Source organism: Halichoeres trimaculatus, unplaced genomic scaffold (assembly GCF_033239565.1).
Source record: "Halichoeres trimaculatus isolate MK-OKI-2021-1 unplaced genomic scaffold, fHalTri1.1 fHalTri1_scaffold_3, whole genome shotgun sequence".
NCBI classification, from domain to species: Eukaryota; Metazoa; Chordata; class Actinopteri; order Labriformes; family Labridae; genus Halichoeres; species Halichoeres trimaculatus.
In genome coordinates, this window is record NW_027437181.1 from 17,521,147 (window position 1) to 17,545,593 (window position 24,447).

Consider the following 24,447-nt stretch of genomic DNA (forward strand, 5'->3'; position numbering starts at 1 on the left):
AGGGCCTGAGTTCTGAGACTGGAGTCCATTATACCGTGTATGGTTTTCTTGCAATAAAACTCATTATTCTTATATTCTTATTTATCATTGAAATGTATCGCCTACTATGGAATTTTGCCATTGAAAATTTCAAGGAACTGTTATTGAACATACTGTTAATTGTCTAGCCTGGTACCTACCCCACTCACAGTGGGTACGGCTCTTCTTTGTCCCGTTCTACAGTTTAATGTCTAATAAGTTTTCTGCCTTACGGTGCTGGTTTTTAAATCTTTTTTCTACGTTTTCTACCAAATAGAAAAAAAACTGATAGTTCCATAAACTGTTGCTTTGTATTGACTTATCAGTATCATGTATCTAACACAGCTGTGTAATAAAACTGAATAGGCAATTTACTATATTCACACCGACTACAATACCAAAACTTTTTTCTTGCTGAGAAGCCTAAATGCTGTTTGAATGTCATAAAACCGTGTTCTAGTTTGTAAAATAGGCAAAATTAATCATATTTGGTAAACTACTGCATGTCCATCACTGTTTTACCATAATTGTTAGCATTTATGCAATTACTAAAAATAGTATTACTATTATTCTTCATAGAATAGAAGATATTATTGTAAGCAAGGAAACTTCTGGAAGCTAATACTGTATTTTGTAATCTTTAATTGTATGATAGAAGAGACTGAAGTCAAATTTAACTCTAAGCAGGCGTCCAATCCCAATAATATTAAAATTTTTTGCTGAGGTTGTGCTAGCTGGATAGTGGTGGAATGCTAGCTTTGCCTGCAGATAGCTCATGGGTTATCAAACATGTTGTTCAACCTTAAAATATTCAACAGTCTCTCTGGATTTTCATAATAAATTGCCTATTTGTTAGCTTAAGATCAGAGACCAATTATTAGTGACATTAGTGAATTGTTGTTGAGTCATTTGACCTTTTGTAACTTAAATCTTGGAATAGACAGAGCATTTGAACTTCCTAGTCTTAGCACCATGTGGTAAATGAGGAATGAATGTGAAAACACAGCTGAGTGAAAAAGGGTCAACAAAGGCCTCAGTTTGTTGACCAGAGTGTCCCTGAAGTCTCCTCTTGAGCATGGAGATGTACAAGAGGGATTAGCCACAGCTTGACATAAGTCACAGAAAGACAAACAGATGTCATGTCTGACCAAGATACACACTGCTGGCAGCAGATGTGGAGGCTACTGCAGCACTGTGCTCCTTACGGTCTTGTTAATGACAGTGTTGACAGATTAGCAAGCCAAAAATTATCAGCCTACCCATTAGCACTTTACAGAAGAGAGAGAAAAAGAGCACTGTTAAAGGCGGTTAGGCATTGTTTACTTTAGTTAAAAACAGCCATTACATCAGTATGAAGAGTTTGTTTATTCATTAGTTTATGCATTTATACTTGCGTGGGAACGACAACCATTTTCCAGTGCCTATTTTTGCTCTTTCTCGTCGTAATGGTTTGTGTCTGTTTTGTGGCTTGATTAGTCAAAAAAAAATGTCACAGCCCAAAAGTTTGACCAAAGCACGTCAAAGCACACCAGGCTGAGAGCAATTTTGGAGTTCCATTTATTCACCCAATGAAAATAAGTGTAGAAATGTTATTCCAAATTCAAGGCTTCAGTTTTTAACTCCACAGTTCAGCAGCAGCTCTATCCAAATTCAAGCACTCACACATGTTGGTACATAATCACCAGAGTACTTGCGTCAGAGGCAATGTTTAGGATGGGGGCTCTGTTATCAGGTTTAAATCTACATGCTCTTTGTATTTTTGCCCCAGATTTAATAAACCAAAGTAATTAAATGGTTGACGGCGGGAAAGCAGCCAAGTTCAATTTTCTACGGCTTGTTTTTCTCTACCTGATGAAACATAAGGCTGCTTCACAATGAATGCATAGTCACACCACCACCAATACCACTTGATCTGAAGCTTTAACTACATAATGAACTGCTGGCCTCAGATGTCAGTCACATACTGTTTTCCTCTCTCTATTGCTCTTGCTTTCTCTGTTTCTATAAATGTATCCCTCTCACAGCATCAACATAAATTTTAGACATTACAAGACTATGTTTTTCAATGGTTTATTTTCATCTCTGATACAAAGATGGAACAAAAACATTAGAATTGTAATAATCAACTACTGAGTAAAAGATGCTATCACAAAATTTGTTACAGACTGTTTTAAATTTCCATAAGTACTTGAAAGCTGGTCAGGTGAGTTAGTCAAGAGTAAGAACTATCAATATGTATCTTTTTATTTTTCTTTATCAACATCAAGGTTATTTTGCAAGAAAATTTCAAAGAATTACATAAATAAATAAAAAAATACAGGTATTTAGAAAATGTTGAATCGATAAGAAAAGTTTCAATCCATTGGTAACCTTTGTGCTTAACGATTCCCTTATTGATTATTTACATGATGCCGGAGCTGCCGGACCTTAGTCAACTTGTTTGCTGCAGCCATTGTAGCTGAATAACAGATTGAATAACAGATGAATAACAGATTCCCAAGAAAACTCTGGTTCAAGATTTTCTGCATGAAGTTTTACTGGACAACTGAACAGACAAAGAAATGTACACTGCTCTCTCACACCAGATTTCTACTCAATACATTCAACATGGCATACATCACCTTATTTACCAAAAACGATACAAGCAAAATAGTGCAAGCTTGATGCTAACGTATATGGGAAATTGCATTGGTATGCTTGCGGTTGGCATACATCAGTAAAACTTTGGCTTCAAAATAGAATATCAACTTTCATCACAGAAACATATCACAGTTACCCTTTGTAAACAATACCAAAAACTCCAAATGTCAAAATACTTGCAGGCATATAAAATTAAAGTTACGTGCCTCAAGGCTGGCTTTATAACAACAGCAAGGTTCCAAGCAACACTAGACACCAGATGGCCTATTTGAGTCAATTACATAGCAGAATCAATAAGGGCATTCGTATCAATAAAATCTTATCAATACTAATCCCTATCCTAATCTTTTAAATAACATTCAATAAATTAGTTGTTGCTGTGTGAAAGTGTATAAAAGATTAATCATAAGGTAACCTAATGCTAAGTTATAAAATCTCACACGACAAATGCACTCAAACAGAAAAACCCAGCTTAAAGTCACTATTTCAACAAGCTAAAGCACATGATCCACTGTTACATACATGTTTTAACCCAAACAAAGACCTGTTTTAGAACTCTGCAGGACCAAACTTGGAGCTGGTCACTGCGGTGTACTTCTGTTTCTGGTCTTCTTAAATTGACGTCCCTCTTTGCATGCCAGCTTCTGTGTATGTGTATGTTTGTGGTAGAGTTTAAAGGTGCAGACTACTCTAAATAATTCCACATACACTGACAGTTTACTGGTACATAATGTTGAAGGCCTTTGTTTTTCCTAAAAGCTCTTCAGGCTCAATCCAGACTCTGACCCCAGATCATCCACAGAGCACCTGCCACGTCAGCCCTTCATCATGGTCACAACGCCCACTCCCTCACCAGCTCCAGACGTGACAGACACAGAGCTGGACAGCATTGTACACAACACTGGAACAGCACTACGACAGCAGGGGATGGGTGGGTATGAGCAACACACAGCTCCATGTTATTTCTGTCATTTGAAATAGCAATCAGAGCTGATTTAATTAAGCTGGTCTGTATAATTGAGCTCTTCGGGGACAGGCTGACAGGGTCCAGATACTCTCCATTTCTGTGTATGCCTCTCACCAGAAGCTCAGGGAATTCTTGGATACACGGGAGTCATGACAGACACTTTTGTCAAGGATGTAAACCAGGCTTCCACCGCATGTGTGTCCTGATGTTGTTTGAATGCTTTTAGGAAACAATCCAGCATATATGAAAACTCTGTTAAAACTCATTTAAAAGCAGTCACGCATTTGCTATTGTCCAGGTCGGCACTTGTTTGTTTAGGCTTGAACTTGGCGTATGATGAAATTGTATTAAATTTCTCATGAAGGCGCTCTCTTTCCAGATCGTTTTCCCTGTACAGGCTCTCCTCTTTTATCTGACCTTTCATTTATGTAGACAACAGATTTAAATTGACTGTCAGGCAATTTAAATCTGTAAATGTTGTATACAATAGTTTAAACAGTGTTTAAACTATTTCTATCAGGACTTTCACTTTTACAGACCTTAAAGTTATTGTACTCTCCCTAATAGTAACAACCTGCCTAAATTTCTACTGTTACAACATAAATTGTTTTTAATCTTCTCAAATATAAAAGGAGCTCAGACGTTTATGTGGCCATTCACAGTTGGTGGTTGATAACATCTTCACGGTCAGGCTACATCCAAGTATGTTTCCAGTTTGACTTGCTTGGATGAGGCACGCTGTATTATTATCTCCACATCGCTTTTTGTTTTGGTTTTTCAGCAGGGTTAGATTTCAGCAGAGGTAACAGTGGAAGTCCAAAAGTCTCTCATTACTTTGAAACACACACACACACAGACCCACAGTGGAGGTTATTTGGCACTGAGTTTTGGTTTAGATTTTCATCCAAATTGATTTGAATCTAAACGCAGAGTAAACATGACACATTTCATCTGCTTTACAGCAAAACAGATCGAGTTTTAACAGAAACCGCAGAATATTTCAAAGTAGCCTACTCATCTCCTGTCAGACGCACTGAGGCTCTACTAAAATGTAACATATTTCTATTTTGCTTCTGACAATTTTGACTGATTATTCTTGTAAATGATAAAACAATGCTTTCATTATGAAATAACACTTAAATTTCCTCTCAAATTTGAAATTTGTTTAAATTTGTATCTGCTTACATAACATCTTGCCCTCACTTTGTGTTAATCGTTTTAAGTTGCTCTAATTGACTAAATGCTTTCCTTTTGTTTAACATGGGGTCTTAACTAAAGCAAAATATCATTAGTGATGAAAGCATTACACCATAGTTAACATTATGAACATTTTTTAGTTTCTTTTAACCAGAAAAAAAACTGCTGTATATGACACATTGTGGCAATTAACTATTATACTTGAGCTAAGCAATATTTTAGCCACAGAAAAAAAGAAATTTATTTTAAAATGTGTTTAATCATATTTAAATCAATCTTAACCCGCCCTACATTTAGTGTAAACTGATCATATGACTGAACTGGAGACCTGTCACTCCTTGACTGACAGAAGTGAATCTAAATCTAGTTGCAGAGGTGAACGAAAGTCTATGAACCTCTGTTGGTGTCTCATCCCCAAGTTGGCTTCTCAAGAGTTCCCATGATGCCCTCTGGGCCAGGCTCTGTGGGACAGAGCTGCCAGGTCTGCTCTGGTTTCACGCTGTCAGATAAGATCAGTTTGTGTGTTGGATTCCTGTCACTGAGCAGACCAGGTTTAGAGTCACCCAGTGCTGAGGTTTGAGATTCAGGAGCCAACACTAGTCACGCAATGCAGAACAGGAAGTCAGAGGTCAAAGTTTACCTTTCCTCCACCTTCTAATTGCCCCTCTCCTCACATTAAAAGCTGTCCATCTGACACAACAAAACAAGAAAATGCTGTGAGCTTGTATCCATTCAATTTTTAAATAACAGTCGGACCGAATGCGCTTGAGGCCTTATATGTTGTTTAGCTGTGACTTTGATTGACAGAGCTCAGAGCTCACTTGCCGAATCCAAAAAAGCTAAAAAATTATGTTATTGTACACACTCCATTTGGCAACATATGAGCAGTCTTTTCAAACAGCTGACAAAGACAGATTTGAAAGTACAACATAACGCTGTTTTCTTTTTCACTCAGAGAAGCTTGAAAATCAGTTTGATAATATGAAAAATATAAAAAAATGTATCCACAGACATTATTGGAGATTACATACACATGTGGGTTTCTTGGTACTACTAAACTGGATGAGTTATTCTATTGAAAACAATAAATATTCAACAAAAAATGACCTTATTGATCTGTCCCATGCTTCTAATAAGTTTGTGGCACTACCTTAAGTTTGTAGCATTACAGAAATAATCTGTTCTTGAATTAGAATTATGTGATATGAAAAACAGATGCTACGAACTAAATTCAGTATTGCCACTCTTTCAACAGCTGTCACACATTTTAAACCATCATGCCTGAAATGAACTGGCTAAAGTCAGAGACTTCTGTGTGGCTCTGCCATGAATATTGAAAACTTGTGATAAAAGGAAACCCAAACATTCGAATAAAGAGCCGGGAAAACTTGCAGCTTTGATGACAACCCAGGAACTTGAAACTTATAAGTTATACAAGTTATGATTGTTGGGTTTTTTTTCCTTTGGCCCATGTTACCAGCTTTTACTTTGTGATAAAATGCCATCGTTTTTAGGTCACTTCTTCAGTTGCGAAGAAATTCAGTATACTTAAAAATGTATTGCAGGTTAAGGATGTATTTTTCATTACATTAACAAATCTCTTCATCTTTTCTCCTTTTGACATCTGACTGGCTGTGGACAGTACAAAACAGTCATATTTTAACATGTATACCAAAATGTAGCAGTCGTATATATATGGCCATGACTTTTTTAAGAGTTATTGGGATTAAATTATGTTAAAATCTAGGCAAATAGAGGCTCTGATGTTTGATACACTGTGTTTTCTTTTACTGAAGCAGAGATACAGTCATGGTGAAAAATATGCTAATGTCACACCTAGGGTTATGGACCAAGACATGTTTTTTTTTTTTTTTTTTTTAGAAATGTAAGTAATCAGGACAAAGGAAAGGCAAAGAGCATATCTCAAACACTGACAGGACATCCAGCATCAGCCAAGAGCCACTCAGCATATGGATGAACGTGTATCAGGATGAATGTTTGAGGTCATTGCCTGCAGGATACTCTACCCCTTTACAGCTGCTGTGACACTTCATTTGAATTTTAACATCCAGACAAAAGTCTTGCAACAACCAAGAACAATTTCACAAACCTTCAAAATGAATGTGACCATGAATGTGTGGGATTTTCAAAGGCTTCAATGGTTTGGTCTTATAAATGCACAGCAGTGAGGAGATTGTGCTCTTGGTTTTAAAATGCAAAACTAATCATTGTTTTTCCCGAAGGGCTTCATTGTAAACAAATCCCCCCTTGAAGCAAACTCCAAAATCAAACCTCAACTGCATAAATCACAAATTGCAAGTTGGTGAATAAAATTCCCTGGCTGTAATAATGATAATGATGGTTGTTAAGTGGAGATGCTTGTTATCTGTCTGTTACACATGTGGGCCATGAATTATTAATGTTGGCCAACTGACTGAGGAGAGGCTGTGAGTGGAAAAAGCCCCTCGCCCACGACTGAAAACACCCAAGTCTGAAAACACCCAAGAGCCTCATTTCACCTCAGCACTAACTTTTCCTAAAATATTCTTTGAGGAGAAGGACATACAGTAAGTATCAAAAGAGTTGAGGAAAGGTCATGGATGAAAACATGAAAAGTAAAAACACTGAATGTGAGAAGACATAGAGAAAGGGAAAGTCAGTGGGGTTGCAGATGAATTCCTGTGCTTTCCTGGGTAACACTACAAGTGGTCTGGGGCCAAAGTTTTTGTGGGGCTCTTGTGGTTTTTCAGCCAATAAATCCTCTGCACATATTTAATCCAGTCAGATGGGCTGCAGGAGTGGAGCACTGACGGATGCACGGCCATTAGTCAGTTGGCCACATCAGACAGAGCTGGATATCCATTCACCCCCACCTCACTACTACCAGACACCCTGGGAGACTCAGCATCATTTTGGGAGAAAACATTTGATAGTTTGATTACAAAGCACAAATATATTTTTTAAAAAATGTTAAAGCCTAAATGAAAACTGGAAAAAATGCATGTATGTATTTATTTTCAGTCATTGCACAAATTCGTATTTTAGGAACATTTTAGGACCATTTATTGTATTTTAATTATTTAATTTCTCTATACAACACTTTGGCAAACAGTGTCTGTTTTTAAAGCGCTTAAATAATAAAGTTGGATTGGATTGGATTGGACCAATAACTTTTCATCATAAAGCCCTGTTTCAATTGAGCTAAGGATGCCTACTGTACTTAAAATAAACTATAGAACAAAAAAGGAACAATTCAAAAATATAAATCATCGTTGTGAGCACACATCAGAGCACCACCGAGCTGAGCCAACAGAATTTGGCCTGAATTTGAGTTTACAGGGAAATTCATCCCTCTAGTCTATAAGACACTAGCACCATCTTCTGGACATTCTAAGTAAGTTCAATCAAATAGTTCATTCATGAAGCCAGGCACATGATAACAACCTGGAGAGGCTTAACTGAATACCAATGTTAATTTGTACTCAGTTGATGTTATTAATTTTTCCCGTATGCATTTGCTCTGACTTTTAGGGGGTGTAGGACGGGGCATATAGAATAATATTGTTGCTGTGTTTTCTTGAAGTTTGACATAAATTTGTTTACAACAGAAGATAATTCTCCCCTTGATGACTAAATATAAAATAAATTATAGTTGTTTAAAGCAACCACAGTTTTTATGTTTGTTTGTTTTTACACACAATAATTTATTTTGATATTAGCTTCCCAGATAGTGTGCGATAAATATACTGAACACCTGACTGTCAAATTCAAATGCAAAATCAAAATAAATTAAATACAAAGAATTGTCTTTTAAAAAAAAAAAAAAATTTTTTTTGTTTTTTAGTTATAACCTGCTGGCTATTAAGTTGGAATTAAATGCTATTATTATCATTATTATTGTTATTTACTTTATTTTTTTCTGCAATTCTTGATCGTTTCTTGAAAACAGGTAGAACATATTTTATTCCTTTTTTTTGTTGAAACTGTTTAGTCGTGTTATAGAATTGTTCACTGCCAGTCAACACTTCACTGACCGGTGGTCTCTGGTGTAGTTGACGTTTAAGAGAATCATCAGTTATTTCTGTCAGGCAGTGTTTTGGTCACAGCACGGGACCTTGTAGCTACCGTTAGCTCAACGGCTGCTAGTGATCCATTGGCTGGTGAAAGCCTCAGAGCATCCTTCTAGAAACATACGACTGAAAGTAATAGACACAGACGGCTCTTATACAGCTCAAATAATTGCGAGAAGGGAATCTCTTTGAAGACAAAGAGTATAAAGGTATGCGATTTGTGTCATCGCCTACAAATACTTGTTAACCTTTGTCTGTAAAAATCGTCTTTAGTCATCTTTATTCGAGGTGGCTGAACATAACGAGTTACCGCTGCGTCCCGAAGAGATCTTAGTTTCTATCTTATAAACGCGTAATAATGATGTCTCTTCTTCACAAATTCAAACCAGCAGTTTATATCGGCTGTATCTTGGCATCCGGTTATGTTGGCCGCATAACGCGTAGCTAACACGCTAGCATCTTAGCTAACAATAGGGCGAGGAGATTAGGACCACTATTCACCGTTCATTAAACCGATCTGATGTAGAAAGCTGTCGTTTACCTTGCAGCTGTAAAGGCCAGGTTGTCGCAGAGGCAAAAAAGATGAATTCATGGTACTAACCTATAGTACACGACTTCCCGTTACTTTGTTATTGCTAGCATCTGTCAATAGGCTTAGCTGGGTGACTCCAAGTGAACTAAGGTTTTTAACTTTGACTACAAGGCCGACATTTTAACTTGTGTTTACATCTCCGACAGAATCACTATTTGGTCTACGTACAGTCCGGTGTCCATTTGTGTCATCCTAGAATGTGAGCGCATTTAAATTTAACATAACCATACTCGTTGCATAGGTTTGAAGACGGCTTGATCTGCACAATCACGTAGGTACCATCTCTTCTGGCCCAGATAATGTCGTGGTTTGGGGTCAAGCTTGAACCATTCTGTTGATATGTCGAGACTACGTTAGGGACCAAGAATACTTTTACTGTCACTGAGGGGCAGTTTGTTTAACAGCCATCAGTACCACATAACCATCTCACCGAGAAAATATATATATATATATATATATATATATATATATATATACATATATATATAACAATATAAAAAAACACGGTGCATGAAAAGTCGCACAAACTTGTCCTGGTGTTTTAGTTCATCCTGGATATTAACTATAAAATGTTAATAAAAAGAATGAATGAATCTCTGTCTAAACTTAAAGTCACATACACAAACCCAGGGGAAATATTTTCATCTTGCAGCCATAATTTCATCTTTCCTTGTTTGCTAACACAGAAAAATAGAAGTGATGGTCCCTGGGGGAGGACATTTGTCATTAATGTACTATTCCGTTACATGGGTGTAACGAATCAAATGAGACCAGTAATTACCCATTAAAAATTCCCCACCTGCCTGTCTACTTATCTATTGAACATGAACTTAAAAACTGCCACAATCTCTAATCTCATGCACAGGAATATAGTTCCCCATTGTTTTTGAATTTATTAATTCATGTTAATTGATTTCTTTCCCTAAGATGCCTTCAGTGACGGTTGGTAACAGTGCTGTCCAGTCCACCACTCCAGACCTGGGAAATGGAAACCATTGTGAGACCATGAAGCAGGTTCTTGGTATGATTGACAAGAAGGTTCGCAACATGGAGAAGAAGAAGGTATACTTGGTTCAATGAAAATAGCATTTTGTTTGTATTTCTACTTTTTCCATTAGGAACTATGGGAGTTTTTTGTTGTCGTTTTTTTCTCCTCCTGTGTTGACATGGTAAATCCTTACACTGATTTTTGGAGCAAACAGTATTTGTACATAGAGGTAAACTAAAGGCTGTTTGACAGATACTTTTTTGTTTCTCTTAAAGTGGATCTTGGTTTAAGTTCATTTTTAACAACTATTAGTTATGTCTGTAAACTGATAATCCTTGTTGATTCACGTTTGCATAAGAAAACTTTTTTTTTTTACTGTCAGTTTTGTTTATCTCAACTAAACTAATGTTTCAATAATTATTTTCAGTCTAAACTGGATGACTACCAGATGAAGAAGAACAAGGGAGAAAACCTAAACCAAGATCAACTGGTAAGATAAGATAACATTGGTTTTCATCTGATTTTTTTGTAGTATATTTACAATGTAAATGAAAGAAACCTGCTTCTAACTGATACCTGTCTCAAACTATCATCAGACATTTTATAAACCAGTGCAACCATATTTTTAACTGTATCCCATTAACTGTGAAGTATCTTAATTTTCATTTTCATTATCTACCCAAAGGAGGCGTTGTCGAAGTACCAAGAGATCACGAATAATGTGGAGTTTGCTCGAGAATTGCATAAGGGACTCCTTGCATTGAGCCAAGAGGTGAGTCCTTAACAAGTTGTAATATTCCTTTTGAAAGGTTTAATAGGAATCAAAAACTTAAGTATTAAGAAAACTCTGCTTTCACGCGTTCTTTTCTAACTGTATTTTTTGGGATAATTCTGTACAAAAAAATTTAACCTTTTGTAACATGTTTCATAACTTGAGATCAGGACTTGGTGATGCATATCTTGTCACTAGAACATGACAAGAATGAATAAGTATAGGCAAGCTTTAATGGTATGAGTTCAATCAGAAAACAGGAGAGTTATTTTTGTTACTCAGCATCATTTTCACATTATGCTTATGTACATTTAGGATTTCAGAGGATGAGTGACGCAAACTTTAAGAACCATGATTTGTGTATCAAAGACTTGTCTGTCTACATTTCTATGTTCAGATTCAGAAGGCAGTGAAGAAGTCTGCAAGACGGGAACAGCTGCAGCGGGAGGAGATGGAGCAACGGCGATTGAAGACAGTATTGGAGCTTCAGTTTTTACTGGACCAGTTGGGAGATGACAGCGTCAGGCAGGACCTCAAACGGCCTGATGCCACTGGGTCCCCATTACTCACCGATGCTGACCTCACATCCCTTGACGAGTTTTACAAACTAGTGGGACCTGACAGGAACTATGACGTCAGGTTTGTACCCAGGCACCTCCCATTTACAATACAGCAAATACTATATGTGCAAAAATTATTTGCAGTGGTGAAGGAAGTATTGTTAAAAAAAAACAAAGATGTTTATTTGTCCTATTATAAAACTTGCAGGTTGACTGGCCAGTATGAAGAGGCATCATTGCACTTGTGGGAACTGCTAGAGGGCAGAGAGAAGGCTGTAGCTGGGACCACATGTATGTATTCTCAAGAACCACTGAGTCGATAAATTTATATACGGTATCACCTCATGTGACCTTTATGTGACTTATCATGTTGTCAATGTTTCAGACAAGTCACTGAGGGAAACTCTGGACAAAGTACTGCTCAGCGGTTACTTTGACAGAGCACAAACTCATCAGAACGGGACATGTGAGGAGGAAGTAGAACGTGAAGAGCAGACTGTGGTGGCTGAGTCTAAGTCTGGGATGCAGCCATCAGAACCTGGTAGTTAACAGCACTGGAGCTAAAACATTTGTATTTTTTTCTAATTGTTCGAGCCAGAAAAAATATAGCCCTTAAATTTGCTTCTCTTACAGAAGGAGCAGTTTCTGAAAAATACACTGAGCCAGTTGAAGTGGAAACCACAGAGGTGAGATTTCAGAACACTTTATGTATGCTTCATAAGAAATCACAAGGTTTAAGCTTAAAACTGTCGTCTGTTTTTGTTGTATCACATTTTAAAAGTGCCGTCTTATCTTTTAGTTCATAAACAGACAGTTCATTCCAGAACCTGCATTCAGCAGCGCAAACCAAGACCAAGTGGAGGAGTGGACAGCAGAGGCTCAGGTGTGCTGCAGTAATGTTCTGAATTTGCACATTTTCCCATTCTTGCCTCGTCTTTAACACACTTTTCTCTGGTTGAATAGATGGTGAATTCCCTCCAGCACCAGGCTCCTGCCCATGTGGCTGCAGAACCACCTGTTACTGTGAACCATGTTGTTCCTGCGCCTGTCTGTGATCCATTGGTTAGAAAGCAAGTTGTGCAAGACCTCATGGCTCAGATGCAGGGGACGTACAACTTTATGCAGGTAAAAAAAAAAAACTACATTTAATGTAGCTAATTGCTAAAACCATTTATCCTGTTCAGCAAAACATGCTTAAATAAGAGCATTGCACATAAATTTGATTTACAGCTGTGTACTACATGAACCTTGCATTGTTCTCCTAGGATTCTGTGTTGGAGTTTGATGGTCAGGCGTTGGACCCCGCCATTGTGTCTGCTCAGCCAATGAAGCCTGTGCAAACTGTGGACTTGCAGCAAATGGGCTGTCCTCCATGTGAGTGCTGAGAATTTACCTTAACTCTGTGTAGACTCTATCACAGAATATGGCAGCTTTATTATGATTAGGAAATATTATCATAAAAATAACTGTTTGGGATTTTTTTTGACTGTTTTTCTGATGTCTTCCAAACAGCCCTCTCGGAGTCCAGACTTCCTCAAACAAGCCCGGTATCTGGACCACAAGAATCTTCACAAGTAAGTGCTTGTCAAGACTTGGTTGTTTGGATTTGTCTGAGAGAGTGGTGCATCAAAAAAAGCAACCGTGGTACTGGTTTTGCTTTCATGATGTGGCCAATATTTTCAAAGTGGATCAGAGATCCTGTGTTTCCTGCTCACCTCTCATCCATCCTCGTTTCTTGACTGTCTGAACTCTTAACTTCCTCCCTCCCTCCGTAGGCCTCGATGTCTCTCTCATCTGAGCCATCCTCAGTCCCATGCCCCCTGTCCTCTGCCTTCCCACCTGTTTCCAAACCCTCTCATACAGGAGGCATCAATGTCAACGCAGCACCCTTCCAGTCAGTGCAAGCGGTACGCTTACCAGGGTTTCTACCAGGGTCAAAAGAACCTTAAAATGAAGAATATTCTCCTGACTTTTTTAACACATGATGTTGAATACTTTCAGTTTCCGTACCTGTAAAGAGCAGTTTATTATGATGGTGCACCATCTGAAAAGGAACGTGACTTGACCCCTCATTTCCCAGACCTACCGTACACCATGCTCCCTAGTTGTTCCACAGAAATAACAGTAGTTTTTTTGGTGCAGACAGAAATGCAGGAATCTTTCTTTCTCTCTTCAGGTGTTTAACATGAACGCACCCGTACCTCCAGTCACTGATGGCTCACCAGATCCTCTGAAGCAGCCCACTCAGTTCCCTGGTGGTTATGGACCTGGCTTCAGCAGCCAATCAGAGAGTAATGTAGACCAGCCAGATATCCCACAGGAGACACTACAGTCAGGTGAGAGAAAGTTGCACATCTCAAGACAGGGCATCATCTGAAAATAGAAGATAAAGAGTCAGAAAATACATATTTTTTATCTTTCTTGAGGATTTTAATTTCAAGCAAGGGAACAACAGATTATAACACGCTTTTCAGCTAACTCTGATTTTTTTTAACCTCTGTGTGATATTTATGGGTGCAGTTGTCCCTTCAAAATAAAAGCAGACAAAGAAAAACAAAACACCAGAAACACAATAAGTTTACTTTTTCTTGAGAACAATATCAGCTGTGTGATATTTTAGGGAATGCCCCACTATGGTCCTTGATACAATTTAGAATTGCCCTTTGGTGATTAAAATATGAGCCACCCAGTGAGTCATGGGCCAGTAAACTGCTGCCTTTCTTGCTAAAAGCTATCTTTGTTTAACACATTTTCTTTTACAGTTTTGTCTGTTAAGTCGACTTCCTTGTTACTCTCGTCTAGTTGTTGGTGGATTTCAGCACCAAGACCAAGTTCTGTCCTCAGCAGCGGGCCATGAAGAGTCCCCACCAGGTGCAGGGTTTGGTCAGTCAGGACAGTCCTTTTACAACAGCAGGGCTGTGCCCAGGGGAGGACCCAGGAACACCCGTGGCATGATGAACGGATACAGGGGCTCCTCCAATGGATTTCGAGGTACTGCATCTGACTGTGGCCTCATGATTCACTGTAATGACACATTCTATGATCAAATTGTTTTTCTATTCTAGTAGATTGACTGGTGTTTCTCATTTTCTCTATCATCAGGGGGGTATGATACTTATCGCCCTCCTTTCTCAAACGCTCCCAGCAGTGGTTACAGTCAAACCCAGTTTAACACGTCTCGAGACTATTCCAATAACACCTACCAACGGGTAAGTCTTCTTCCACTCAAATACAGTTAAAGTAGAGCTTTACAGTAGGTTATCATCTGTTTTAGTGACTGTATTTCATTTTTCCAATTTGTAGGATGGCTAGATAATGTAAGTAATTGTCATTTTAAGATGTTTCTTTTAATGTCTATATTCAAGGAGGGATTCCAGCAAAACTACAAGCGGGGAGCCACTCAAGGACCTCGAGGTTTGTCTCGAGGAAATGCCCAAGCAATGCGATCTTAGAGAATCTAAAGGATCGCCGTGTCACGCCACGTCAAACATTCAGGATTTTTGAATGTGTTTTCCCCAGCTCACTTTTTTAACAATATTTTGTTTCTCATCAGTAATGTTATTTTTTTAACTCCTGGCCTACTTATCAGTCAGCCTGCTTCAGTCTGTCTAGATCCTCTAATTGTTTTAACACAAAATGCTGAACTTCACCACATGTAGGATTATCAGCAACTCTGTGTGATATAAAACAACATATAGATATTCCTGTAAACTTGAAAGATTTCATTAATTTATTTTTTGTACAAAATAAATGCAAAAAATACCTGCCACTGTCGATCTGATCCCACAAGAATGATTTTCTTTTACCCTGTGCTGTCAGACACTTTTTTTCTCTCTTTTCAAAAAGGCATTAAATGTTCTTTGATTTTATTTTTGTTTTTTTAACCCTGTCACTTCTTTAGCCATCACCTCTTTGTACGCTGATGTTATTGGTTGAGACTGTTTCAATAAAGTTGTGTTCTATTACCTCTGGAGAGTGGTAATACTTTCCTGTTTTGATGTTTATTTTTTATTTGTGATTTTAGACACTTTTAAATTTATCCTGGTGTGCTGTTGTCCAGGGCTGTTTGTTTAGGGTTCAGTGAGGTGGGCACTGCCCCTTTATTTATTTTTCAATCTGATTAAAAATGTTACAGGCAAAAGAAGCCTTTAGATGTATTTTAACGTAAAAATGTAAGCAAAACTTTATTATAGGCTACATTTTGAGGCCAACACTAGAAATGTTTCATTAACTAATGAGTGTTTAAACTGTTTAGCTGCTGTGTTGATTTATCATATGCAAGTTGTTCTTTATCATGGTATTAAAAGAGGCTGATATCTTTCACCATCCACAAGGGACCAAATAACTCACAGCAGATGAAAGGTCATAATTTTATTGTCTTAAACTGAGGTGTACAGGTTTGACTAATGACTCGAGTTTATCCAGCAGCAAGAAACGCCATCTGTACAATTTGTGCAAATTATGATGCAGTATTATTCCAAAGGATCACTTGGCACACAGAAAACAAATGGAACTGTGGAAAAAAAGTCCAAATTTTTCCAACTACAGTAAGGCAGACATGATGGATGCTGGATGCAAATTCAGCTGATCTGCAAGACAGCGAATAGTCCTCTTACCAAAAGAAATTACCACATCTGATTAAAAAAAATCCACCTGGGAAGCACAGCAATAACACCAACCAGGTTGTTTATGTGAAAAATGAGCCATGCTGTTAAACTTCAAAAAGAAGATCAAGTTAGAGATATCTGGTGCCAAATACAGAACAGAACAGAAATGCAAACTTTAGAATAAAAAAAGACAGGTAAAACAAGATTTTGCCATTAATAACTCAAAAAATCGCCCTTTTTCAAATTAATTCTTCATTTGAGACAAACAGACATGTCAAACCAAACGGTTCCTTCAGCCAAATATTTGATGCAAGACACCAGGATAAGAGCCTGCACCTTAGTTGATAAATTTAATGTTTTAACACCAAAGTGTTCTTATAAACAAATAAAAAATCTCCATCAATTATGATCAACGAATAAATAAATCTGTACATACACATTTTGTGCATGGAAAAAAAAAATCAAAATGCCTCCAAAAGCTGTGAAGCAGTTGGGATTTTAGTGGTATCTGAGAAGAGGAGAGTATTTGTTGATAAAGGGAGATATTCCATACCTTCCTCCATTTTTTCAGAACACAAGAACTTTTTTTGAATAAACATGAAAGTCAAAGGTGATCAGCTGCAGATGTGCGTAAATACTGCGCCTTTACTGTGGTCCTGTACCCCGTTCTCTTGGGCAGAAAACACTTTTTGTTGTTACAGCAACAAAAAGTGCGACAGCAACCGTGATGACTTCAGAAATAAGCAGGAGTATTTGTACAATTATTTCTCACCTTAAGTGAAAGGATTCTGAGAAACCTGGATTTGTGGTGGCGTTTCTGAGCAATAAAAGTTAATTGCTTACGGTGGCAGCTGAATATGACAGAAATCAAAGGTTCAGAAAATCAGTTCAGACTTCAGAACATGATGATCAAATGATACTTTACCTGTTTGCATCTCGTCATTAGGATTTAAAATAAACTGTTTTTTTTCTTTCAAATGAATGATGCAGACAAATGAAACACATTTCACCACAGTTCACACATGTAAACTTATCTCCTTTTCTAAGATTTTGGGGGGGTGTTTGCAGTCATTTCAGAAAATCAAAGTTAAAATGAAAAAATAACACTTGCTCATTATACCAAACTCCCTTTAACAACCTCACACCAGCAGTAGCTCATCTAGAAAGATTTTGGACTTCAACCATCAACCAGCAGGTAAAGGCAGCTCAACAAAATTCTGTTTGTGTCACTGAATTTCCAAACATTCTTTTTTCCATTGCTTATACAAGTTTGCACAGTTTAAGATGTATGTTCCCAACTGTTCATTTTACTAAAATTTTTCTGTCATGTAATCCAAGGACAACAGCTTTTAACAAACACTGTTATCATTTGGCAGGGATTCCTTTTGTCCTACTGTCTTTCATCCCAAGTGTCCTCCAAACCTCCAAGTCATGCTGGTTAAGAGGCCTAATACTCGAGAGGGACCTTTCCTCTGCACACTGAGGTGGAGCTGCTGCAAATCTCTGGCTGTGGGAGTTCTGATAGCCGTGTTATGGTATGTTTTGTAGGCCTTGTGCTGCGTCTTGGTGTCCCGGGGGCAGATCCTGGTGTGTTTGAGGGAGACCTTGCTGGGCCAGGCCTTGACTTTGATGTTGATCTAGCTGAGCTGTGTCCTGAGGAGCTTGAGGAGCAGGCTCATGGACTTGTTGGGCATCTTGCTCAGGATGTAACTGGTTATCAGATGCATGTATTTCTGGAATAGCATTTCCTTCGACTGTAATGAGAAGCAGTGTTAGACTCTCAGAGGTCAGCCTGTGATAACTGTCAGAGACAATCAATACTCACCGTGAACTTCTGGGGGAGGTTCTACTTTCTGTGATTTTAGACGTTCCATATGCTCGACAGCCTGTAACAATGGAGTTCCAAGTTAATTTTAAATTCAGAAATTAACAATTTGTTAATCTGCCAAATTTACTGTTGCATCGAACCCTTTGTGGCAAAACCTGTTTTTATCCAATTCTCAAATAACTGTGTAGCATGCCTTACCTGTTGCAGCTCAACTTTCTGTGCATTGAGCTGCTCCTGTTGTCTCTCCAGCTCATCTCTCTGTTTCTGGAGGTCTACAGCCTTCAGTTGGAGGTCCTGTTCCTGCAGAGCAAGATGCTCTTCAAACTCCCTCATCTCTTCATCGGTGTAAGCCTGATTCTGCTCCAGGGTCTGAGGAACACGAAGTAGATAGGATACCATTTAAAAACTACTTTTGACAAATCTGTTAAAGAAAACAACTCTTGAAAATCATAAAGATGTAATATTATACCTCCCAGCTATCTGGCTCAAGGAACTCCTTTTTCTTTGTGGCAACCAGGAACTCATCTAAAGAGACCAGCCTGTCTTTGTTGGAATCCACCTTAAGCACAACAGAAGTCAACAAAATCCAATTATAATTCATTTACAGAGTCCAACATTCAGCAGACACAGGGTTCTATTAATGTGCTTATGCAAAGCACAGAGTTCATGAAAGGGCCCCAAGAGTAACTCACTGCACCTCATTCATAACGTGTTCTCTCATCCGTAGCCTCTCTTCCTCCATCTCCACCATATCATCCTCTTCATTGGTGGGGTCATAAATTTTTTCCAACTAAAACCACAGAGACATCGATCAGTGAAAAAACATTCAGCGAGACATTACACATTTTAAGATGAAGAGGCCTTACCTCCTTGGTGAATAATGCCTCCAGTTCCTGTTCATCAAAAAAGCCATCTCCGTTGGTGTCTGCATCATCAAGAATACGCCGTTGTGAAAATATGACAAAAGATACAGTGTTTTGCAAATTACAGTTTCTGTACTGTCACGCTGCAAAAAAACAGACACCATCAATTCCTGTCCTGTCCTACCGTGCAGGTTGAAGAAAGTCTTAGGGTCAAAATCTTCAGGGTCCAAGCCATCAGCTTCCTCCCAAACCTCCTTTAGCTGATTTTGACTACCCTGCAATTTGGAAGGAACATATTTTTTTAACTATAGCTGGACAGCAACATTTTTTCATTCACTGTAACAGCTTCTTGTAACAGAACTAAAAAAAAATAATAAAAATAATGATGACCTAAATATGAAATGAAAAATAAAATTGAAACGGTAATAGGGACCAAAAAAATGTCTTTGCATGGTGTTGTACGTGTAAAATAAGTGTGATCCTGTCACATTCTAGTGACCATGAATCAAACTTACCGGGTGGTTGACTTTAGGGTGATCAGCATGTTTTTTCTTCATCTCTTCATAGTGCTCCTCTTCTTTTTTTCTTTCATCCTCATTGAGTGTTTTCAGGTGTTCACGTCTGTCGTGCTCTTTCATCATTTCATACCTCTTGAATTCATCATGTCTCTCTTTGTCATAGTTCTCCAGATCTTTAGTGGCCTTTAAAACGGAGAATTAAACAATTACAAGGCTGGAAGTAAAAACTAATGGTTTGCATGGTGCAATATTCTACTCTGAAGTAATGAGGCTTTTCCATTGGCTTATGCTGAAGACTCATTTAGGAATACTGCACACTTGCAAAAAAACTGAGATTTTGTAATGCTCCACCTCTCCCAGGCTCCATTAATCTTTCATGTCATGTTGATATTATAACAAACAAGTCAAGATTTAAACTATACTTCAGATAGGCAATCCATCATAGTGGACATCGTCACTATGATTATTAAGTAAAGCCACTTTATCACTGTACACACTGATTGGAAACTTTTTGCTGGTCATGTTTTGTATCATGCTCTTGAAGGTCGCTCAATCATCTGGATTATATAGCAATAAAAAAGTGCTTGCATTTATGTGCTCTTATGTACAAAATTCTATCCTGGAGACAAATTATAAGACAAAAATTACAACATAAAGACATACATGTTAAACAGCAATTGGATAATAGAAGGAAAAGCCTTTGCCTCCAGTCATAAGGCCAAGAAGTGATATGAGTGATGTGTCCATGTGTCCATATGTCCTTATGTCCTTAGGTCCATCTATGACATGGATTGACATACATATGCCACCTTGACAAAGGTTTTTAAGCCCTTTCAAGCTATTTCCTGACCAAAATAAAAATGACAAAAAAAACTGTCTGTGATGTTGTTCAGATAAACACTCAGTGGCCACTTGGGCACATCTTTCCAGTTTGATACAATGCAGTTAAAGCTCAACAGCCCTATGTCTGGTATGTAACCTCTGAAATGTGTTGAGTAAGTCTTACTTTCTTGCAACGGTGGAAGTTCAGTTCTTCCATTGTACGATAAGATCTTGCATCCTCTGACATCAGAGTATGAATATGCGTGAATGGGTGAAGAGGGTGGGTAGTGGAAAAGATGCTTTATGTGGTCTTAAGACAAAAAAAAGGACTGATTTTTAGGGCTGAACTATTAATCGAATTTAAACTGACACCACAATGTAATAGAATGCAATTTTCAAATCGCAAAGGCTGCAATTAGAAAAAAAAATTTAATGTACATAGACCTGGAGGGAATAAAGTTACCTGTACTTGTTCTCCCTTAAAACCAGCAAAAGTCAAAATGCTGTTTTCTTCTTGCAAAAAAACTCCTGTGGGCTACAAAGATCCATCCAGTAGATCACAGAGCCATACCCCTTGGTCACTTTTTTCTGTATGGTTTGTTACTCTTACTGACAACTGGAGGTCAGTAAAATTTCACAGTGTTCCTTTTTCTTTTTTGATTAAGAAATACAAAAGAGTCTTGTTTAAATGCTAACAGTATCTTTTGTTGGTTAGTTATACTATAAAATGACTTAAAACTTGTGTTAAGTGAGCAATGCAGAAGATAAACGTCCCCCCCAAAAATTGTGTGCTAAATCGCAATCGCAATATTGGTCTAAAAAAATAGCAATTAGATTATTTTCCAAAATCGTTCAGCCTTACAGTTTATCAAGTCTATACATTTCAACTGGCCATATTATCTGCCTTTGAATCTCCCTGGAAGAAAGGAGCAGGCCAAAAGTGATCTATTTCTGTACGAATCAAAAACTCTCTAGACAATTAAGTTGCTAATGAAAGAGGTCAAATAGTATTACTGTTCCCATTATGACACTGCAGATCTGAACACCTGCTACTGCCTTCTATCTTTCCTGGTTGTTAAAAATGTAATGCTGTTATTAATTCAAGCGAATGGAAACTTGGAAACTTATGCTTTGGTCTTCAATGATTTAAAAATGCAGCAGTTTTGTGTGTTGTCCTGATTCAAACTCTATTGTTACGTGTTCGTTTTCTGCCTTGTGTTTGTTAACCAATCACACAGGGGAAACATGTCCCTTATTTATGTTATGAAATACAAAAGACATTTACCGATTTGATAAGCCGATCCAGGTCATCTACTTCAAACGTGTGTGGGTTCATGTGGTTTAAGTACTCAAACTGTTTCAGCAGAGCCTGGTGGTCCACCGCTATGTCTGTAATGGATGACAGGAATAGAATCATAATTAATGGAAATATAACACAGCTCAACTCAATATCTTAATAATAATCCTTATTCACAATTCATTGTATGATGTTTATTCTATTTCATCTGATATTAAATCTGTTGTAATGTTGCATTTGTAAGGTGGCTTGATCATCTCGAAAGGCGCCCATAAATACATCACTATTATTATTATCATTATCATCATCAATTTGAAAGTAAGCATATCTGAAATCAAAAAGTTAAAACAAATGATTATTACTCAACATACCATTCCCTCCTTCAATGTCTTGCTTGGCCTTGATCAGAGTTCGCAGTCTATTTACTTCTTGCCTCTTCAACTCATCCAGTTTGGTTCGGACGTGATGGCTGACAAAGTCTAGCTCTTTTGCCAGCTTTCCTTGCTGTAAAAAAAAAAAAAAAAAAAAATTCAAGTTGTGACTTTTACAAATAGTTAATGAATCAGAAATGTGATCACAGTAATTTAAATTTGAGTATTCAGTAAACCAAAAAGAAAGTTTCCATGGACAAATACTCAAGAAATACAGTAGAAAGGGAAATCTCCATTTTTTTGTTGGGCTCTAATTCTTCATAGCAGACAAGTTAAATGTTGGAATTCAGTCACCATAATGGCTTACTATTCATTTACAAAGAGGTGGTGGAAAACTTGAATCGGAATAAACAAAAATAAAGCAGAATACCTTGATGTCTTCCATGTCTGTATTGTGGAGCTTTTCTCTGAAGTGCTGGTCTTTTTCTAGAAAATCAATGACTTCTCTGAGGTAGCGGTCGTAGTGGAGTCCAGTATCCTATGTAAATCAACAATGAAATGGCACTTAAAACCCCTATTTGGTAAGTAACAGGTAACTATTCTAAGAGGTCTGATACACTGAAAACTGCTCAGACAGGCTTCAAAGAATATCTTTCCACTAGACATGATTTGCATACTAACATAACAGATCCTCTAACCAGGTGTTACAACGACAGGTTTTGTCACGAGTGTCTAAAAATAGTTGTTACTACTATCTATTTATTTAATACTATATGTTTTTCTTGAGGACCACATGCATTCTCCCCACAGGACAACGTCCACCGGCTCAGCAAACATATCAATATTTAACTTAATTTGCACATTACTAAGTGTCTGACTGCACTAACAAAGCAACAGCACCTGAAACTGTTGGTGAAGATGAAATGGATTTGCAGGATTGTGAGTACAACATAGCATCTCATTAGGTTTAAAAATCCCCTCTTAAATGAACAAAGCTAGTCTTTCTGACCTCTTGCACCCTAAAGGAAGTCTTCTGCAACAAGCACAAAAAAAGAAAAAACACTTCCCATTATGAGAAGCTGTAGGAACATGTAAGCCTGATCAAATTTCTGATGTTTATAGAAGGACAGAAAAACTTTAAAATAATGCTTCATTTACAGGTGCAGAACCATTTCATTCATTCAAAATCTATGTATAAAAAAAGAGAGTGTGTACATGTTGTGTTTTCTTACCACACTAGCTGGAGGCTCTTCCTTTTTAGTCTCTTCCTCTTTGACTTTTGTCTTGTCCATACTGATGGGCACTGCCTCTAAACACAGCATCTGGACAAGGAGCAGAGCCCAGCCAACAAGAAGGGCTCGAGTCCAGCACATCTGTACATTAGTAGAGATATAAGAATAATGACATGTTTAAGGATAAATGAATATAACAATAAGTAAAAATGATCTAATAAGGTGTCTTGGGTGTACATTGGTCCTTTGGACGTCATCTGTCTTATTTACTTCAATTCAAACATCTTTTGTTTGACCCAACAGGGATGTTAATGATTGTCTAGCTAATAATAACCAGGGGAAGCTGTTGATTTAGCTTTAGCACACTGACAGATCTGGCTAATAAGAATCAGGCTCCTAATCCTCTGGTGTAAGCTGTCAGTCTGGGCGGCGAGGCTAACGTTACGTGTGTATAACTCTAAACTTACAGTCAAAAGATAAAATACAAAGCCCCATTAATACGTGTCACTCAATAACTTACTTTATTGTGAATCCTGACTCTCATCTGTTCTGCTTTCCTCTCGTCGCTTCCTCTCAGCTGGAGCTGTGTCGGCTGCTAGCCGCTAGTCAGCATGCTAGGTTGGGTACGGAGTAGCATTGACTGCATTGGTCAGTTCAGCCGTCAATCAAATAGACTGAGAAGTTGCGTTGCGCTGAATAGTACGTGGCGAGATGACGACGGAGCAGGTGGGCGGTTACTTCTTATTTCTAATCTAGTTAATTAAAGCAACCTGAAGAGAGACCGATTCCAAAATGGTATTTGGTAGAATGAAAGTTTTCTCATTTTTTAACCTCATCGTAATTTTCAGTAAAATGATGGTCGGTTCGCAGTTTGTTTGTAAATTTCTAAACTGCATCGAACAAGGATACAATGACATATTAAGAGTAGGCTACTCAGTTTAAAATTAGAAATCTATTGCGTATGTAGTCTAGCAGGGAAGGTGGTATGCTTTTATTTCGCTTCAAGGGTAGCTGATAAAGGTTTTAGAATAATAATATAAAATAAGAATGATGATAATAATAACAATAAGTTTGCACAAGTGTTTTTGAAAGGAAATATGATTAG

At 37.8% G+C, this 24,447-nt stretch overlaps 2 protein-coding genes and 1 long non-coding RNA gene across 6 annotated transcripts in view; 2 read left to right on the top strand and 1 right to left on the bottom strand.

Moving 5' to 3' along the window:
• The window catches only part of LOC141787378 (uncharacterized), a 48,724-nt gene extending 45,073 nt beyond the window's left edge, over positions 1–3,651 (top strand). For 2 of the 3 annotated variants that reach the window (XR_012598060.1, XR_012598062.1), the window contains exon 5: positions 3,418–3,649. This is a non-coding gene — a long non-coding RNA (uncharacterized LOC141787378). Of the gene's footprint in view, positions 1–3,417 lie in introns of all 3 variants that reach the window. The other variant, XR_012598061.1, reaches the window with a different exon arrangement.
• A 5,280-nt stretch (positions 3,652–8,931) lies between these two features.
• Positions 8,932–15,748, top strand: caprin1a (cell cycle associated protein 1a). Of its 2 annotated transcripts, XM_074667290.1 has the most exons (17): positions 8,932–9,101; positions 10,412–10,546; positions 10,900–10,962; positions 11,158–11,244; positions 11,642–11,883; positions 12,013–12,095; positions 12,190–12,345; positions 12,438–12,490; positions 12,604–12,687; positions 12,768–12,929; positions 13,070–13,178; positions 13,317–13,378; positions 13,580–13,711; positions 13,981–14,140; positions 14,607–14,795; positions 14,907–15,013; positions 15,170–15,748. In XM_074667290.1, exons 2-17 carry the CDS (start codon positions 10,412–10,414, stop codon positions 15,254–15,256), a joined length of 1,911 nt encoding a protein of 636 aa, XP_074523391.1. In that variant the 5' UTR covers positions 8,932–9,101; the 3' UTR covers positions 15,257–15,748. The 2 variants fall into 2 exon arrangements, with proteins under 2 accessions (XP_074523391.1, XP_074523392.1); XM_074667291.1 differs by lacking the exon at positions 13,580–13,711 and having other exon boundaries at positions 8,933–9,101; positions 15,170–15,747.
• A 414-nt stretch (positions 15,749–16,162) lies between these two features.
• On the bottom strand, positions 16,163–24,003 carry nucb2a (nucleobindin 2a). The gene is made up of 13 exons (XM_074666944.1): positions 23,863–24,003; positions 23,343–23,483; positions 22,541–22,648; positions 22,111–22,243; positions 21,728–21,831; positions 19,618–19,803; positions 19,287–19,377; positions 19,106–19,164; positions 18,937–19,029; positions 18,709–18,798; positions 18,438–18,608; positions 18,237–18,297; positions 16,163–18,165 (listed from the first exon to the last, which is right to left on the bottom strand). Exons 1-13 carry the CDS (start codon positions 23,884–23,886, stop codon positions 17,942–17,944), a joined length of 1,485 nt encoding a protein of 494 aa, XP_074523045.1. The 5' UTR covers positions 23,887–24,003; the 3' UTR covers positions 16,163–17,941.
• Between the last annotated feature and the right edge of the window lie 444 nt (positions 24,004–24,447).

Excerpts from the sequence above, each read along its gene's own strand:
- caprin1a (XM_074667290.1), top strand. The coding sequence starts at position 10,412 with ATGCCTTCAGTGACGGTTGGTAACAGTGCTGTCCAGTCCACCACTCCA. Across the intron at positions 13,379-13,579 it reads GACCACAAGAATCTTCACAA|GCCTCGATGTCTCTCTCATC; the intron begins GTAAGTGCTTGT and ends CTCCCTCCGTAG. Across the intron at positions 13,712-13,980 it reads CCTTCCAGTCAGTGCAAGCG|GTGTTTAACATGAACGCACC; the intron begins GTACGCTTACCA and ends TTCTCTCTTCAG.
- nucb2a (XM_074666944.1), bottom strand. The coding sequence starts at position 23,886 with ATGAGAGTCAGGATTCACAATAAA. Across the intron at positions 21,832-22,110 it reads AGACATTGAAGGAGGGAATG|ACATAGCGGTGGACCACCAG; the intron begins GTATGTTGAGTA and ends CATCCATTACAG. Across the intron at positions 19,804-21,727 it reads TGGATCGGCTTATCAAATCG|GCCACTAAAGATCTGGAGAA; the intron begins GTAAATGTCTTT and ends TCCGTTTTAAAG.